Raw genomic sequence first — 19,034 nt, forward strand, 5'->3', positions numbered from 1 at the left:
CGTCCGACAAGAATAACTTCTAACACGGCTACGCTAATTGATAATATTTTCACGAATAATTTAAACAACTTATCTGTTAGCGGGCTGATGTTTTGTGATATATCTGATCATCTTCCGATTTTCACACTGCTTCTTGATCAAAACAAGAACTTAAATAAAACTTCTTGGCTTTCTTTTCGTGATAAAAGTGGAAATAATGTCGCTAAGTTTAAAGATAGGCTTGCAAACGTTCATTGGGATGTATTATCTGAATGTAAAGATACTGATTGCGCTTATCGGTGTTTTCTTGATAAATACACTACCATTTACAATGACTGCTTTCCTCTCAAAAAAGTGAAAGTAAAGAATGTTACTTTGAGCAAACCATGGATAACTAAAGGTCTTCTTAAATCGGTAAGAAAAAAGAATTTATTATACAAGCGTTTCCTTGCTAACCCAACTCCATATCGTGAGAAACTTTACAAGAGTTATAAAAACAAATTGACACATTCCCTTCGCGTTGCTAAACGTCTCTACTACAATAAAAAGTTAGATGAATATAAATCAAATGCAAAATCAACTTGGAAATTACTTAACGATCTTATTAACAAGAAGAAAATTAAGTGTAAGTTGCCTTCCACCTTCAAATCTAATGAAGAAGAAATATGTAATCCTACTCATATAGCAAACCGTTTTTGCGAGTATTTTACGAATATTGGACCTAACTTAGCTAAATCGATTCCGGCGTCTGACAAATCTCATCGTGCTTTTCTGAATGGAGGCTTTATTAATTCATTTTTTCTTCAATCGGCATCAGAACAAGAAGTCACTGAGATTTGTAGCAGCTTTCGATCCGGTACTGCTCCGGGATATGATAGTATTTCAATGAATGTTGTTAAAGAGTCTTTTAACTTAATCTGCGCACCATTGACGTATATAATTAACTTGTCTCTTAATTCTGGAGTTGTGCCCCAAGAGATGAAAATTGCACGAGTTATTCCATTGTTTAAATCTGGTGATAAATCTTTGTTCACAAATTACAGACCCGTATCAGTGTTACCAGTTTTCTCTAAATTCCTAGAGAGAATCGTCTACAATCGCCTCATTAATTTTTTTAAATAAATATGATATTCTTTCCCGGAATCAATATGGATTCAGAAAAAATTATTCTACTGCACATGCTTTAATCCAATTGTATGACAAGATCTCAAATGCACTTGATAACAAAAGGGTAACTTTAGGCCTATTCATTGACTTATCTAAGGCCTTTGGTACAGTAAATCATGAAATTTTGCTCAACAAATTAGAACATTAAGGAGTACGTGGTATTGCTTTACAATGGTTTAAAAGTTATCTATCTTGTCGAAAACAATTTGTGCAATATAATGGTTACAACTCTTCATCATTAGATATCACTTGCGGAGTCCCTCAGGGATCTATCTTGGGTCCCCTGTTATTTTTAGTATATATAAATGATCTATGTAATGTGTCAAAGGTCTTAGAGCTGATACTATTTGCAGATGACACTAATATCTTCTATTCGCATACTGATGCTTCCTATCTTATGGAAGTTGTAAATTTAGAATTGAAAAAGATAACGTGTTGGTTTTTTTTTTATTTATCATAAATTCAGACCGAGACAAAACAGGCAAACACTTGATTTAGCTTTTAATATTAGTAATTATTCGATTGACCGTGTTAAGGAAGCTACTTTTCTTGGTGTAATTTTGGATGAACATGTAACATGGAAATCACATATACATAATGTTGCTAGGAAAGTGTCTAAAGCCATAGGTATAATTTATAAATCAAGTTTTTGCCTTAATAATTCCTCCTTACGGATGCTTTATTTTAGCCTTATCTACCCATACTTATTCTACTGCGTGAGCGTCTGGGCATCGACCTACCCATCAAACCTCAGAAGATTAATCACACTTCAAAAACGGGTCGTAAGAATAATGTCGAGGAGTGCTTTCGATGCTCACACTGACCCCTTATTTAAAAATTTAAAAATTCTGAACTTGAGAGTATCTACAAACTTCAAATAGGAAAATTTATGTATCAATACAGATCTGGCTTACTTCCTTATAGCTTCAATAACATGTTTCTGGTGACACGCGAGGTGCATTCTTATGGCACTAGAAGTTCGGAGCATATTTATTTACCACAATGCAGGACTAATATAAGAAAGTTCTCCATCAGTTTCCAAGGTCCTAAATTTTTTAACTCTCTTAGTTTTGAAATTCGAAATGCAACAAGTACCGCTTCCTTTTGCTGTAAGCTGAAAGCATTCCTCTTATCATAAATAGTAATTTATATATATATATATATATATATATATATATATATATATATATATATATATATATATATATATATATACATATATATATATATGTATGTATTTTTTTTTCTTCCTTTGCTCTTTTATTTTCTTTTGTTTTGTTTTGTTTTTTTCTTTTTGTCATTTCGCTTTTTTTAGCCTAGAACTATGATTAGTAAGACTATCTAATATACTTATTTTAAGATTTACTGTAGCTCTGCCATTGATTTTCCCGTGTTTGATTATGATAATATTTTGTTCTAATTATCTAACTGAGGGAGCCCATTCCTTATAACCCCGGTGGCTTCTCTTGGGCTTCCTCGCCATGAGAGTTAAGGTAATTAGATTTTATTTGATTTGTATAATTTTTTGGCAAACAAAACAATAAACAATAAAATAATAAACAAAATCCTTGAATGAAAGAAAGGTTCTCAGAGGTTTCACAGCGGAAGTTATATGTTTCGGCATGTCACGTCCTCCTGCATATTCCTTGTGCACTTATTTGAGGTCTACAAGTATTTACTGTGGCCAAGAAATCTTATAGCATCCTGTAGCATCATCATTTTTAGTGTGATTGCCAAACAGTGTCCTGTCCCAGGTTGCGGTAGATAAGACACAGAAGACACGACAGTTTCTACTTACAAAGGCGCAAAATTGCCTCCGATTTGCCGGTTCCACGATCAGCCGCTACAGACCTAACCGTAAGCGCCCCAATTCCCTTTTAAAAAGTCTGGCTCTCCATCAAAGAAGTTCATTTTTAATTCTTTGAAAAGCTCCCTTTAAATAAGGGCGATGGAATACAACATTACGAGCAAAATTTAAATATCCGAACAGTGCTTGAACAGCAAACACGACCTCGTGGGTTGCAATAAAATATATCAATCTTTTTAAGCCAGACTACATATTACTTATATTAACTCGAAACCAGCTTTCCGCGGTTGTAAGGGAAGGAACAGAGGAAGGAGCTACGGTGATGGAACAAATTTCCCTCTTTCGTTACCATTTTTTTCTCACTAAGGAAAGACGCGGACGTCCTCGAAAACACATTAATTTTGCGGGAAAGCCTGTTCCAAAAACATTTCTCTACGGGAATGGGTTGACTTAAGGGTACAGCACATATGGAGTTTCCAAGTAATTGGCTCCTGTTCCTAGAGGATAAAACATCAGCACCTGGCGTTTTCAGTGGCTGTTTGTTCATGCCTCGCGCACCCTCTCTCTTGTACTACGAAGGGGGTATGAATTTGCGTGTACGTCCGAGGGTTAAACACCCTCCTTGATCTGCATGGTTCTTCCGATACGATAGCCAAATTGAGTAATTGCTAATTGTTGGAATGCTGATTGAAGATTTATATGAATTTTTTCCTCGAATTAAAAAGCTCTACTTTTTGAGTATATAAATCCTTTTACAAATTCCATAGTTACATCGGGTAAATTTTGCACTCTGCTTTTGTTCTTTAAGTAGCATTGGTGATCACAACTTCGAAAAACAGCTTCAGAGAGAGAGCTGATAACAGTCAATTATAAGGGTCCATACAGCGTTCGGGTCAGTTCAGATGCCTAAAACAAATAATAAAGCCACAACGACACACAAATGAAGTGTTTACATTGAACCTTGTTGGCAAGACTTTGTCGCAATATGTTGTAATGTCAAGCGATTATACCCCTATAAAGTGAATTTTCTTCCCGCTTTTTTTTTCTTTTTGTTTTTTAAACTTGTAATTGATCTTACTACCCCATGCGTTTTCAGCAGGCTGTTATAGTTAACACCGTTTAATTTTTTGGCAATTGACATTGCTATTTGTTTATCGTAGTATATACTTCACTTAGGAGTGAGAACGAAACAAAACAAAAAGAGCTCACCTCCTTTTATGAAAGCAGAATTAAGAACCGTGATCCACAAGATATATCTTAGAAGAGATCTTTGAGGAAAAAAGCCGTTGATTTTGCCATGCATCACGAAGACGCCAGGCATGTTCGCTCAGCAAGATCGGCAAGGAGCTGTAGCGTCAAGTTACTTGGTGCTTTTAAGAGACACCGAGCAATCTGAAGTTCACTTACGTAATAAAATCTAATTAAGAGAACGATTTGCGTTGGCTATGAGAAGGAAATTAATTTTGTTAATTATCTTGACCCCGAACCTATAACACCTTGCTTTGTTTGATTGGCCCCCCAACCTTTAACATGATTTCAGGCTTTTATTATCAATACCAAACCAACGGAAATGACTTTTTATTTTATTTAATTTTTTCATTGTTTTTTTTTTTTTTTAATCTCCATACCACTTGGAGAAGAATCATATAAAAAATGTGAAATAGTTGCCCTCAAATGGTATCAGACTCGTTTTTTAGCTCCTCGAATCTAAAATGCTAACATAAGAAAGAGATTATTAAACAACGCTCTTATTAGGAAATTATGGCTTGTCAACCTGACGAAATCAATATGAATTGCAAATCTAATGTGTTTACAACCTAAGACATTTTTGTTTAAGTGAGTTTGAAAGTTTCTTGGTTTTAAATTTACAAGTATCCATTCTTCGTTTCTCTTCATTTTCCAAGTATACTTATATGTTTTTTACAAACGGGCATTTAACTACATTTAAGATTACATTCAATTTTTAGTTTCAGTTTGGTTACTGTTTGCTCTGGATTCGCGAGTTGTGGCTTTGATTGAGACGAGCTTTTAAAAAAGTTTTAATCGATAACCCTCTGTTGTTAAGAGCAACCGGGTAATAAATTCACAAACCGGTATGTATCTTACGTTTTATAAAAACTGCAACAGAAAGCGACAGAAGCCAAAATAGAAGAAAACAAACAAACAAACCAAATAACAATAATAATAATAATAATAATAATAATAAATAACAAAATCAGTGTTATTCTTTGCTCATTCTTTCGAACAGCGCGAAATAAATTGGCATTTCGTCCAATAACTCAAATGTTTGGTGTCCTTCATAAAATATGTACGGTGTAGATAACCAAAGTAATTATATCGGCTACTTGATGGAAACAACAATTAATGCATCAAAAAAAGGTTTAAACTCAAGCTTAAATTAAATAACAAAAAGCTAGCTTTGAAATCGCAGTTTCATAACCTGACGGCGGCCTCTTTCCTGAAACCCTGCACAAACTGATCATTACTTAGCGTATGATTTACGGGCCACCTGCAGTGAGTTCAACACAACATTGTTTATTGAGTGTATTTACAAGCATGCCAGAATTAAAAACTCCCTGTTATCTCCAAAGAAAAATATGTAAATTAGACGTTTGTTGTTGCTTGAAATGGTTATATATCCATATATTTTTCATCAAATTCAAAAACCGACCGTTAAACTTAAGCAACTTTCACTACTGCCTAATTCAAGTCAGAGGTTAAAATAAGATCACGCGTACGACCTACTGAATTTTGTTTGTTTGTTTAGTTCTTTGGGGGCTAAGCATCTTGTGATTCAATAAACATTATTATTAAAAGAGAGAAAGATAGAAAAATCATCTAAGAAACTAATAAAACAAAAACAAGAAAAAAAAACAACAACAACAACAAAACAAAGCACAACAACAACAACACCACCTAGAAACACTCACTTTGAAATGAACTTAGGTTTATTAATACGATTGTCACCCTCCTTGGCACACACGCAGAGTTAAATTAAAGTGGCCATTCACGTAAATCAAAACGGAAAGTAAAATAGAAATTTCAGAAGCATGGAGCCCACTATATCAAGAAACAGAGTCACTAGAAACATCGACAAACCCCGTATTTGGGGGTGGGGAGGTTCTTCCTTGTATAGGTTAATGGGGATGTGCCGCTGGATGGGGTCGCATTAGCACGACTAGATTGACTATAATGGGGTTTATTTAAGATAGAATTACAAATATGGGACGCACATTTTCTCAAAGGTGACTAAGCTGGGGCCTATATTTAGCCACAGAATAGACTATAATCAAGGAGTGGGGGTTCTGAGAGACTAGTGGCACATACCTAGCCAAAATTAACCCAAGTACCCCCTACCGTTCTCGGGTGCAAAACGACACTGAGAAAAGATGAGTTCACACAATTTTTTTATTTATTTCTATCCTTGTGCAAAAATTAGCTGTCGCAGCTGTCAATGGCCATTGAGTCAAGAGAAGTACGAGGGACGAAGCTCCGCACAGTCCATTTTGCTTGGTTCAGGTGTTAACGAGGAGTCTCTCCAAAGATTGGATTTACACTCTTGTCGTCATCCTGTTACCAATAATAACGAAATTTTTCTGGGATCATAACAAAAAGAAAGAGGGTTAAGGCACAGCATACAGTATGCAGGAGGTGCCGCGAGCACCTTTGGCCTCTTGAAACATTTCCTTTATTAAGTTAAATCAGGCAGTCGGATATTGGAAAGGAGAAACAAGACCCTGGTCGTTATGGGTGACGGGTTACAGAAAAAATGGTTGAAACTAATGCTTGAAACTCCACAGTGAAAACAGTTATTGTCACTAACAATGAACCGGGGGGGGGGGAGGGAAAGAGGGGTCTCATCACGAGTCATGCGTTTCACGAGTTACGAATCAAATATTTACGTTTTCGCGCTTGCTCAAAAATAATGGTCGTACAAAACAAAATGTCAAAAAACGTTACGTTAGTCCCATTTTGTAAAACAGAGTGCTTCGATTATATTTTAGCAAGTTAACTAGAATTTTACGAACCTTATGAAAAACGTTACACGGCTACAAATTCTCTAGGGAAGCCATTGATGAGTCTGAGCGCACTGAAGTGTGAAGTTACATCAAAAGGCTCGAAAGTTAAGTCAAGCCACCTGTATGCTAGTTAAGGTCGTTTGGCCAAATTAACGATTTATTTTCTTCGATTGATCTTCAGTGTACGTGTTAATAATCGAGCCTTTTGATAGTTCAGGTTTCACGGGTTGCACTTCAATCACGATTCACGGAATAGTTTATCAGTACTTCACGATTCACGGACACCAAAAACGGTCGATCACGGCATCCCCGCCCCAATCTCTCCTCTTTTTTCCCAGTAATAACTAGAAAATAATCTTGACCCCCTCTTATCTTTCAGAATTTTCTTGTGATGTAAATTAGCAATCTCCTAGTCAAACTCTGTTTAAAATGTTGATCGATCTTGCTTGGTTAAAACCCCAAAATGCTCGTAAAGAGTTTTTGGCAAACTTCTGGTTCTTTTCACACGCGCCAACTGCATTTTCTGTTGACACGCACACACCCCCAAGATTACCTAATATGGCATTAGCTACAAGATTTACTCAGGTCACGACGCGCCGGGACAGTTTATAGCAGAGGCCAAACGAATGGTTTCTCGTCTATTCAGGTTGTGAATTTAGTTGTGATCGCTCCAATAGTCCTTGTTAGCTGAGGATCAATATGTCAGAGAATTCAGACCGAAGGTAAGTTGATTTCTCATAAAAAAGTAGGTTAATTTAGACCATTCTAATCTTCTCGCATTCTCGACACGTTCCCAAAGTAAAGCAGGCCAAGCTTTAATCCCTTGTCGAATTGCATTACTTCTTGTTTCTGTTCGTTACGAATAGATCCGCCATGATCTACGACTGACTAGCACTAAGTTGGAAATTCATTAATATCCTTATTCAGGGTTGTTTACCTTAATAAACAAAAATGCATGTAAATTGGTTAAAAAATTGCACTGGCTGCAATAAGCCGACTGTTCATATGAGCTTTGCTCCTGGGGTATGTCCACCCTTAATTATCTTCGATGAGCTGACCTTTTGTTTTTCCTCTTGCAAGAGACTCTGTTTGTAAAGTTTATTCCAAGTCTGACGTACATATACAAGCGCAAAGAAAAGCTTTCCTACGCGGCTCAACTACGATTTGCTGTTGAGACAACAACAAATTTGAGAATAAATGAAATCGGGTTATAGTGACTTTCACAGCAGTTGTCCTCATTAATTGGGAAACGTGAAATATTGTTCCTGGAGTACATGTATATGTAATGTATTTGTCTTTGATAAAATTATGTCTTCCAATGTAAGCCTACTATCATCCCTCAATCAATCTTTATAGGGACCAAAGAGTCACTCATATGACTATTTTTCTAAAGAAATTATAAATATTTTGTTTTCATGTTATAACATAACAAGTCATATCCTATGCATGTATATTAAAAATGCATAAACCCTTTCCAATACAGCTTGAGAGACATTGGTTTAAATTTCTGAGTCTTTGAGATCGGCCCTCAATCCCCCACTAGAGTTTCTGATGCCTTCTACGTATGTGTGTTGGGGTGAGGGGAGGGGAGGGGGGCGAATGCATGGATGTTTTCTGGGACTAAACATTTTGTATCTGTTAAACCAGCTACTAAGTTGGATTGCAGTGATGTTTTGACACAACATTAAACAAAGCATGTCCACTTAAACAGCTAATAAAAGATACAGTTAAAATGTGTATATACTAGAAATATCCATACCTTGATTCTCAATTTCCTTCATCGAATAATTAGGGCGAAGAGACAAAGGAAATAGAGAATCAACCTAGGTTAAAACATTTTAACCTGAATTTAATTTTGACCTGTAACATATGTTTCATTACCGAAATAGTGTTTGGCAGGAAACATCTGATTGTTATCAGATTATTAGCTTTGTTCATCAAGTCCTGTTGCTTTACAGTTTAAAAGGCAGACCATGTAATATTATTTTAAAGGTCACGTTTTTTTAAACCAAAGAAATTGAAATTGCAAGTAAGGGAAACATATATAATCAGCATTAAGTGAATGTCAAATTCAATTCTTGGCATGGATACTGGTTGTCAACTTGTTGCAAGTAAGAACAGAAAATAATAGTTCCATAAGAGACAATTCGATGAACACCACACACGACAGATAAAATGCAAGCTATGATTTGACGGTATAATTGAAAGAATAATTTGGTGTGAAATAGTTTCTGAAAATGGAACAGAGCTGTGATTGGCCAACATTGGGAAAGAAATGTGGTTCAAAATAATGTAAGCAGCCATTTCTTGGGGAGGGGAATGATAATGTGACAAGAAAAAAATGGTTGCATGAGAGATTATCTGCTGGGTAAAGTGGATTTCCCGTGGCTACTATAAGCACGACCCCTTTCAAAGTGAACCAAAAGGTTATAGAACAAAGGAAATGTTCAGTTCGCTGTCTACTTAAATAGCATAATACTTGGCAAATTGAAATCTTAGTTGACAACCTTCATGCCTATGGGATATCTTTCCATATCATCCTGAACACCCTGTGTCAGACAAAAATCTGCCATTTATGACTGTAAGCAAGATGACTTTAGAATAGTTTGTCATTTTTCTGTCTAACTAAGGAAATGCTGATGTTTCCCTTTTTTGTAGACATGATTACAGTCATGACTATAATGAGGTTGAGGAGATCTGCAAAACTATTTTGAATCAAACTAAGCATCGTCCTACCATTGGCATCATTTGTGGTTCAGGTCTGTCATCGCTGGGAGACATTGTTGGCGAAAAAGATGATATACCCTATGAGAAGATCAAGCAGTTTCCAAGAAGTACAGGTACAAAGTTTAATGTAATCTCTCCTGTGATTTAATCAAATTTGCACTAAAAATGTGTTAAAAAATTAGCAACTATTGGAGATAAGGCTTAGTATGGAGATTGACCGACACCCTCCAAGATCTGCATAATCTTCAGATCATATGATACAGAAGCCTACAACACTGTGTATAGTCTTGCTACAAGTCGACCTCTAATAGTGCTTAAAAGTTTCAATGCATGAGGTTGCGCGGCAGCCAAGTGAGTGATGAAGTCTCAAGGTCGACCTGTTTCGCCAAAATGGATTTGAATCATGTTATGAATTCACACGGGAAAAAATTGATTGACTTATATATGCTGTGTCATGAGCGGTGTGAAATATCACTCACTGTCTTATTGGTCAATTGTCATGATGTCACTGGTAAGATTTTCAATTGGTGAATTTCACACCAAACAGGTATGAAATTCCCTTAAAATGTCATAGGTAACCAACCAGGAAAAAAATAAAGGACTTTTAGAAAGTCTAATGAAAGCCAAATCCAATATTGTTCATTCAAACTAATTCCTAGTTTAAAAAAAAGCAATAAAAAAACTTCTTTCCTTGAATGATTGTTATTTAGTTTTTGTCTTTGCCTGCTTCTCAGCAAGTTCAGGATATAAAGGGATGTTTAGTCTAGACTGAAGATCTATACTTTTCAGTTGGCAGATTTCACCCATTGCGCTGTGTTTTTGCTGTTCTTGCAAGGTTTTAGGCAGTATACTCTAGTTCAGACCTTTCATCTTTTCATCTGCTTCGCAAAATGTGTGAAATGCTCTGCCATTTTGTCTTGTTCTACCAAAACCGTCAACGCAACCTTCTCCATGGCCAGGGCTTCTCGTTTGCCATCCCTTTTTCTGGCAATTATTCTGTACTATTGATGTCATTTTCTGTATATCACAAACGTCTTCCTAATTAATTTGGTCAATGGTAGCTGGTTATGAAGAATCAGGTGTGGGATTTGAGCCAATCAGAAAGGGTAAAAATTTTGAATGAGTAGTAAAATTTATATTATGTAGTACACTGTTGTGTTTAAGTGTAATTCTTTCCTTTGGAATCCACTCTATCCTGTGTTTATTATTAGTTCATGGCCATGTAGGAAAGCTTGTGTTAGGTGTTCTTAATGGCAAAACAGTGATAATGATGCAAGGCCGCACCCATCTATACGAGGGCTACACAGTTGGGCAGGTAATAGTTAGACCCATTTTACTTTTCATTGTATAATCTCGTAAGTTTTTGGTGTTATAAATTTAGTAAGTAACTTTTAGGTTTCAAACAACCACACAAAATGTTAAAAAACAATTTTCAAAACATAAGGGAGCAGTATGAAAGTTGCAATCCATGATTAAAGAGTGTGACAAAAACTGGTAAAATGAAACCTTGTTTGGGAAAATGGCACTTTTAATGGGCTGCATTGCCTTTTTTTTACCTCCATTAAAGGGACAGAAACTCTGCCCCTCTCCCCCCCCAAAAAAAGCTTCCTTTTAGGGGACACCTATCCTGGCTCCAAGGGTGTCCCCTGAATGGTGGGTCCATTGTATAATATTTTTGTATCAGTTACAGTGAAACCCCATTAATACGGACACTGAGGGGGCCGTAGAAAGTGTCTGCATTAACAGGGTGTCCATATTAAGCGGGTTGAGTTTAGAGAAAACGTAATAACAAGGTGTGTGTATTAAGTGGGTGTCTGTAAAGTAGGGTTTGACTGTATCTTTATCCCGCGGGGGGTACTTTAGGATTTTCTGGGTGGGGATGTGCTGCTGGGTCCCTGGAACCCTTAACCTATACCAGAGCTAGTTCAGCTGAATTTTGCTTCCCTATACTAAAGTAAACTCCCCAAATCCCCCCTATTCTAGAGAAGCTGTTTTCCAGAAACTACTGAGGTCAGTAACACAGTTGTCTAGCCAAAACAAAACATTATATCACAATCCCTAGTCTAGATAAAATCTTCAACCAACTGATCAGTTCCCTGAAAAATGATACCCTATTCTAGACCCAAACGCCCTGATTTATATACCGTATCCTAGAGTAAACTGCTTGAAAACCATACCCTTCGCAGCGGCACATACCTATATACAGCTGTAGCCCATATATGGCATTCGCCCCCCCCCCCCCCCGGATATTTATTCAGAGGATTATTTCTATTCAGGTGATACCTGTTCTTGTCCCAGGGATGTCCCATAAATGGAGGCTCCCCTGTGTAATCTTTGTATCAGTCATCTCTATGGAAGAGACACCTCTATTCAGGGGACACTTTTCTTGATTCCCGGGGCATCCCCTGAATGGAGACTCCACTGTACAGCACTGTCGTTAAAATTTCAAGATGTCACGCTAATGGCACAAGTAGGTGGGGAATCAACAGCTAGGGATTTTGTTTGGTTCTACTGTATTTCCCTTCTATTTTCCTACAAAAGTAGATGGGGGTCATGTTCATAATAGCCACAGAAAATTCCCTGGCCTCCCAGCCCTGACTGTATGTTTTGTATCAGTTATCTATAAATGTCACATCATAATAGTGACAACTGAAACTAATTATTACTTCTGGGTAACTTAAAACAGATCACTCTTCCTGTGCGAGTTATGAGTCACCTTGGAGTCAAGACTCTTATTGTCACCAATGCTGCTGGAGGACTCAATCAGAAGTACAATGTGGGTGATATAATGATAGTCAAGGACCATATCAATCTGGCGGGACTGACTGGAGAGAGTCCATTAAGGGGTCTGAATGATGAGAGGTAATTAAGTACTAAAAATTAACAGGACTAAAAGGGGTAACTTGGCTGAGTGGTCGGCACATTGGTATTGCGATCCAAAAGGCAGCAGACTCAAGTCCCACTTTCACCACTAGCTGGATTTGTTTCTTTGCCATCCTGACTTCAAATCTTCAGTCATGCTTGTTGGGGATTTTAATGCTGCTGCGTTGTAAAATTTATTTGTGTCAAATTATTTGAATGAAGTGCCTGTAAAGTAGTGCAAGCAGCAAAGTGCACTTCACTATTTTTCACGGTTACCCATGATGCAGGTAGGTATGCGATGGGCGTGCATCTTTTCATTTATACGATACAACATTCTATACTTTGCCATGCATTTGTTCATTTGTATAATATACAAATTCAGCATCCTAATTGCCCATCCCTGGCATTCTAACCATCTCACCCAGCATCTCAACTGTCCTACCTAGCATCCCAACTTTCCCACCCAGAGCATCCCAGCTGTACTGCTCAGCATCCCAACAGTCCAAGCCATCCTTACTGTCCCAGCCAGGAGCCAGCATCCCAACTGTCCCACCCAGCATCTCAATTGTCCCACTCAGCATCCCAACTTTCCCACCCAGAGCATCCCAGCTATCCTGCTCAGCATCCCAACTGTCCCAGGCAGCATTCCTTCTGTCTCACCCAGTATCCCAACTGTCCCACCCAGCATCCTACATGTAGCTGTCCAGCCCTGGTATCCTAAATAGAGACATTTACGTTTTTCTTCGCATATTCTAAAAAAACTGTAGGCACCAGAAAAATTAACACAGCTGTTTTTAGTGAAGGAGGTTATAAAAGCTCACTCCTTATCGCAAAAAGATGATAAAACTTGTTTCCACCACTACAACGTTCTGGTTTAAACTCATAGTAGAATGATCCCAGCCACTCTATCACATTTTCTTGCCAAAATGATGCTGGTTCACGCGCGTACACTACTTAGTAATGGGAAATCTAGTTCTCGTAGTCGTCCTTGTCTTAGAATCTAAAAGTCTCTACTGTCATGCTAATTGAATCCCAACTGAACTGTTCCACTTGGGACCCCAACTGTTCTGCCTGGCATCCCAACTTTTTCCGATTAATCACATTGTTTACTTCCTCATTTTGAAATCTTCTGGCACGAGTGATTTTTAACTCAAGATTGGTTCACCAGCACAGTGTACATGTATAGCAACAGAAATATGGAGTATAATGTTCCACTCTAAGAAGCTGTTCATTGGTTTATCTTAACAATGGTTTACTTTTGTCATTTAAAGGTTTGGTACCAGATTTCCAGCTCTGTCTGATGCTTATGACCGATCTCTTGTCAAAACTGCCCAGGAGACAGCTAAAGAATTGGGTTTTGACAGCTTTTTACAAGAAGGAGTATATTGCGCTCAGGTTGGACCTGCATTTGAGACCCCTGCTGAATGTCGTTTCCTGAACATGGTGAGAAAAACAAACCTAATAAATATTTTTGTAATTACATTGTACTCACTATCTGTCAGTGTCCTCTCGTTGGCTAAGCGCATACAGCTAATTATACAACCTACAGATTAGCTACAAAACTCGTCACAAACCGTTGAAACAAAAGCCGTTTTTCTTGAATTTTTTCGAAAATTTGTTATATTCACTCTTCTCACCTTTGTTCTCACTAAAATGTGCCCCTCTCCCTCCCCAGTGTTGAGCCACGCGTATTTTGGAGCACTGAGATGACTGCAATACCCAAATCAACATTAGGGAAGGGAAAAATCACACAAGTGTTTCAAGATTTGTGACTAGTATTGTAGTGAAATGTTGCTTTTCTTTTATGTAAGGTTTTCTTAATGAGCATTGCAAAATTTGAGTTCAGTATCGGGCCATGGGTCCAGGACCGAACATTGTGGATATTTTTTCAAGGGTCGGCAAAACAAAACTTTCAATTCCCCAGCAAATTCGTTCACAATGGCAGACTGATCAATTTATCTGTTGATTTCTTCTGCAAAACGTCAAGTCTTCATGTTGTGTTTTAACCATGCAGAAGCTAAGTAAGGACGAAAAGGTACCAACTTCAGAAAATAAAAATTTGCCTCCCTGTTGACTAAATTTACGTCACTGTTACATGTAAATGGCGGGTATTCACCAAAGCCAAAAAGTCGAAACCTTGTCCTACGGAAGAAGACTAAGCAATAAAACATCCGACTATTTCGCTTTTCGCCGTATTGATAATGTTTCGTCCGTTGTGAAATCGCCTGCAGAAATAAATTCGAATTCGGCAATCGGACTCCAGGTTTATCACATGTAATCAGGAGTAAAGCCTTCCTCTGCAGGCAAAATGCATTTGCCGGGATTCTAGCTTCGTTACACTTATGTCCTTTGGTGTAAAGTTTTTCTTGCCAGCCAGATGAGCAGAATTTAGCATTGTCACTTGTGTAAATAGAAATACAGGCCAAAGTATGTCTATTAATACAATGAAGCAAATGCTAGGTGTACCGTGATTGGTCGTTGCCTGTGTTCTGAATAACTGAATTAAGGGCCCCTTCAATTGGCTCAAACACCCTTCCCCCCCCCCCCCCCTCCGTCGTCTAATAGACGCCCCCCACGACAATTACTCCAAAATACCAACAAATACAGTGAAACCTCTATTAAGCGGACACCTTCGGGACCTTCCCAAGTGTCCGCTTAATAAGGGTTGTAAAAATTGCGCAAGTTTTGTCAACGACCAACATTCAACGGTTACTCTGTACTGTGATAAACTTGCATGTTGTCAAAGAAGCTATTCAGAGTTCAAGTTCATTGCCTTTCATTACCAACCTTAATTTGTTTGACGCAATGTACATGAAAAAACATTAACTGAAAACAAAGGCTGAAAGCAAAACTGAAAGCAAAACCAGGGTTTGCGCGTTGTAGGATAGCTGAATTAAGGGCCCCGTATTGTATCTCGTTCAATGTCAAGTTTAGAGTAAGAAAAGACTGAAGAAGAGTACACAATCGCCCTCAAAGAGGATTGTAGCATCGAGGTTGAGACGTATATCAGTTGGTGGACGGCATATTCCGATCAGCTTAAGCTTAGCTCGTTACAGTTATGAAAATAAATACCTCACCTATCTATTAGGCGCCCCATCTTGGACCCCTAAAATAAAAAATAAACGCGCCGGGTGTCTATAAGATTATTTATGGTATTTGATTTGGTTTATCCCATTACCTCCCAAGTTCGATTAGCATCAAATGTCTCCTAGCCTGCGTGCAAGCTCTCCGGGGCGCTCTGGCGGCAAGGCGGGCAAAGGAAGGAGAGCTTACTACTAAACAGTGAAACCCCGATATAACGAACGGCCAAGGGACTTGCAGAATGTGTTCGTTACACCGAGGTTTCGTTATATCGAGGTTCTTTTTCACAGATTTTACTTTTAGGAGGGTAAAGAATATCGTTCGTTATACCGAGGATTTCGTCAGACTATATAGAGGTTCGTAAAATTGAGGTCCACTTTACGTCTCTGGAATTTGAATTCCATTCCATTCCCCTATGGCTTCCCGTCAACTGAGCTGTCAGATTTCCACCAATAAGCGCGAAGCGGAAACGAGCGCGAATGTAAATAAGCATTGAAAAACACTTGCCAAGGGTAATAACGTCTTTACTTAAGTCATCTCCGCCAATCAGCATTTCGCATCGACTTTTTCGATGCAGATAATTCAATTCCAGAGACGTAGTTGCAAGCTCTCCTTCCTTTTCCCTTCAAGCCGCCAGAGCGCTATAATAATCATGTCTCCTTGTAACATCAATCCCTCATAAAAAGAGAGGAAATGAGAATTCAGGACAATTCACACAAGGTGAATTTGCATGATATTTAAACAACTTCTCTCCAGCTCTTATATAGGAAATGTACAAAGGGGAGCCAATTAGAATTTGAATTCTGATATTAGGTTTAAAGAGTCAAAACGAGTAATGAAACTCTTTTCAGCTTGGTGTAGATGCTGTTGGAATGAGCACGGTTCATGAAGTGGTGGTTGCAAGGCATTCTGGGATTAAAGTTTTAGGATTCTCTCTGATCACTAATATTGCCGTCATGGGTTATGGAGATGACGTCACTCCTGCCAACCATGAAGAAGTTCTTGAAGCGGGCAGAAAACGGTCTGTTGACATGAAAACCCTGGTCTCTGCTATTGTAGGGAAAATCTAAATTAGCTAAATTTGCCAGGCCATTAACTTTTCGTTAGCACTCTATGTAATGTTCACTGGGTGATGGTTAATTTTCTATATTCGTGATTTCCTGGAAAACGCGCCTTGATTACTTACTAAGGCTTCGTCCACTGGTATCTGGATATTTTTGAAACGGAGATATATTTTTTCTCCGTCTTAGCCTCCCGTCCACACGTAAACCAAGGTTCGTACAGCTCATGAAAAACCGGGAAAGTCATGGAATTTAAGAATTTAATTTTCCAGGCCTGGAAAGTCATGGAAAATTAAAGTTTTGCTTGGTAGTTCAGTCAACTGTAGATGACAAAGCAAGGACAATGTACTGTTAGATAGAGAGGAGTAACACATTTTGGTGGACTGCAACGTTTGTGTCTGTTGAACTTTTAAAGGTCAAAAAATACCCCAAAACAAGGGAAATTTTGAAAATTTTTTAAAGTGACAGCTAATTAATCCTAAGGTCTTGGAAAACTTGAAAAGGTCATGGAAGGAGCCATGGGATATGACGAGCTCAAAAGAGTACGAACCCTGGTAACCGGCACCAAACGGTCCCCAGATGGCAGGTTTTTTTTTTAAAAAAAAAAAAAGCCGGCTTAAAAAAACGGCGAAAACGAGTAATGTCATACATCATACAGCGCATGCCCTGTAAATGACGCTATCGAATTTCCATCGTATACGCGTTTTCTTGTGGATGGGCGAAAACGATTGGAATACGCGTATGTTTTCGAAAAAGGAAGAAAAAATTCTCCGGTTTCAAAAACATCGGGATACGTGTGGAGATGGCCTTGATGAAGACTACTATATTTTTTTGTAATTTTATCTTCGTTTCCGAATTTCCGCGAAATGTTCAGTACATTCAACTGATTTGGTTAACTTGAGGCTCTGATTTCTGGTAAATGCGAGGAAGGAGGGGAAATTTATTAAGAGAGCCATCAGGCCAAATTATGTCATTTGACTACATTTTGAGGTGTGTAATATTTGTTGTCAAATTTTTCTTGTCATGGGTGTAAAAATTCTTAAATGAATGATCAACGTATTTAAAAGGTGTTTTGGATATTTCTACCTATTTTGTATCGTTATTCATCGGGAACGTGATATATTTTAAGCATTTAGAGGCACTAAGTCACACATGAATATAGGAGGTTTCGTATGAGCTTGTAATTTCGCAGTGAAACAGTGGTGGCGTCTCAAAATGTCGGCTGTTTTCTCAGGCTTCTTATGATGAACTAGCACTTATAATAAAAGTATTAATTGTTTATTTAAGTGGAACCTTTTTAGAATTTTCCTTGTAGCCAATTTCAATGTTGTGGTATAAAATAACGGGTTTTGGTACATAGTTTTTCAACTGCAATATTTATAATAAGTAAGAATTATTAATAATTATGAGGTATTAACCCGGATATTTACCTTTTTCACAGAGAACACAATGCACCCTTTTTACCCATCCGAGTCCTGGATAGCCTTTGTTTTCGATTTCTCGCGGGACGACTGTAATATCCAGGAGAAGTAGCCCACGTTCGATATATTAAAATTCTAAAATGACTCTGAGGCTTTCTGGTCATTTTTCTATATTTGGTATGGTTGTCTTTGTGCTCAAGTCTCTTCTGGGGATTGCGCGACAATGGAGTCGTAGAAAAATTGCAGTTTCTGTTCCCAAAACCTCGGAGTCATGTTAGAATTTAAATATATCGAAGGTGGGCTATTAGAAACCATGGTCATGCAAAAACAAGGTGCATGCTCTATGTCAAAATGGTGAATGTATAATTAATCGTACCACCTTCCGCACATTTTAGGATATCTTTTCCTTTTGGATGCAAGTTTTATCATATCACTAATACATGGATGTAACTCGGTCATCAATAACTGTTATTTTAATGGCAATTGTGATATCGACGAAAATAAAGGAAAGCGGCAAAAGAAATCGCGGTTCTGGTTTACAAGCGTGAATTGTTTCGTTTTAGTCATAATCAGTCAGCCTCTTTCCGTTGAACAAGGTAACAATACAGTTAGTTCGTGACGTTTTGTTTATCCGAAGTCGGATCAGGGATGTAGCCCTCCGCCCTCCCCTTTATTGAAATCCGTGCGATCTTTCGCCATTCTATTCCAAGTCGATTCTCTCCAACCGCTTTAACAATAGAGAGCTTAAGCAACAACGACGGCGACGGCGACGGCTCCGAAAACGTCAGTTTAAAAGTGCGTCCGCGCTGCTTCAAACTTAATCGCGCTTGTTCCATCTTGTTCAATTCGTCAAATGTTGGCGAATTTTTCAGGGGTTGAATTTTAAAGGACTGTATCAAAGTTCTAGCCT

At 38.0% G+C, this 19,034-nt stretch overlaps 1 protein-coding gene across 1 annotated transcript; it reads left to right on the plus strand.

Moving 5' to 3' along the window:
* Nucleotides 1–7,566: 7,566 nt before the first annotated feature.
* Nucleotides 7,567–17,050, plus strand: LOC140928076 (purine nucleoside phosphorylase-like). Its single transcript, XM_073377796.1, has 6 exons — nt 7,567–7,694; nt 9,631–9,812; nt 10,911–11,014; nt 12,386–12,561; nt 13,833–14,004; nt 16,494–17,050. Exons 1-6 carry the CDS (start codon nt 7,672–7,674, stop codon nt 16,710–16,712), a joined length of 876 nt encoding a protein of 291 aa, XP_073233897.1. The 5' UTR covers nt 7,567–7,671; the 3' UTR covers nt 16,713–17,050.
* The last annotated feature ends 1,984 nt before the right edge of the window (nt 17,051–19,034 follow it).

This window comes from Porites lutea, chromosome 2 (genome assembly GCF_958299795.1).
Source record: "Porites lutea chromosome 2, jaPorLute2.1, whole genome shotgun sequence".
In the NCBI taxonomy this organism is placed as follows: domain Eukaryota; kingdom Metazoa; phylum Cnidaria; class Anthozoa; order Scleractinia; family Poritidae; genus Porites; species Porites lutea.

Bases quoted from the DNA above. Each gene is read 5' to 3' on its own strand.
- LOC140928076 (XM_073377796.1), top strand. From the start codon at position 7,672: ATGTCAGAGAATTCAGACCGAAG. The intron at 9,813-10,910 runs GTACAAAGTTTA...GTTTATTATTAG, and splicing joins GCAGTTTCCAAGAAGTACAG to TTCATGGCCATGTAGGAAAG. The intron at 14,005-16,493 runs GTGAGAAAAACA...AACTCTTTTCAG, and splicing joins AATGTCGTTTCCTGAACATG to CTTGGTGTAGATGCTGTTGG.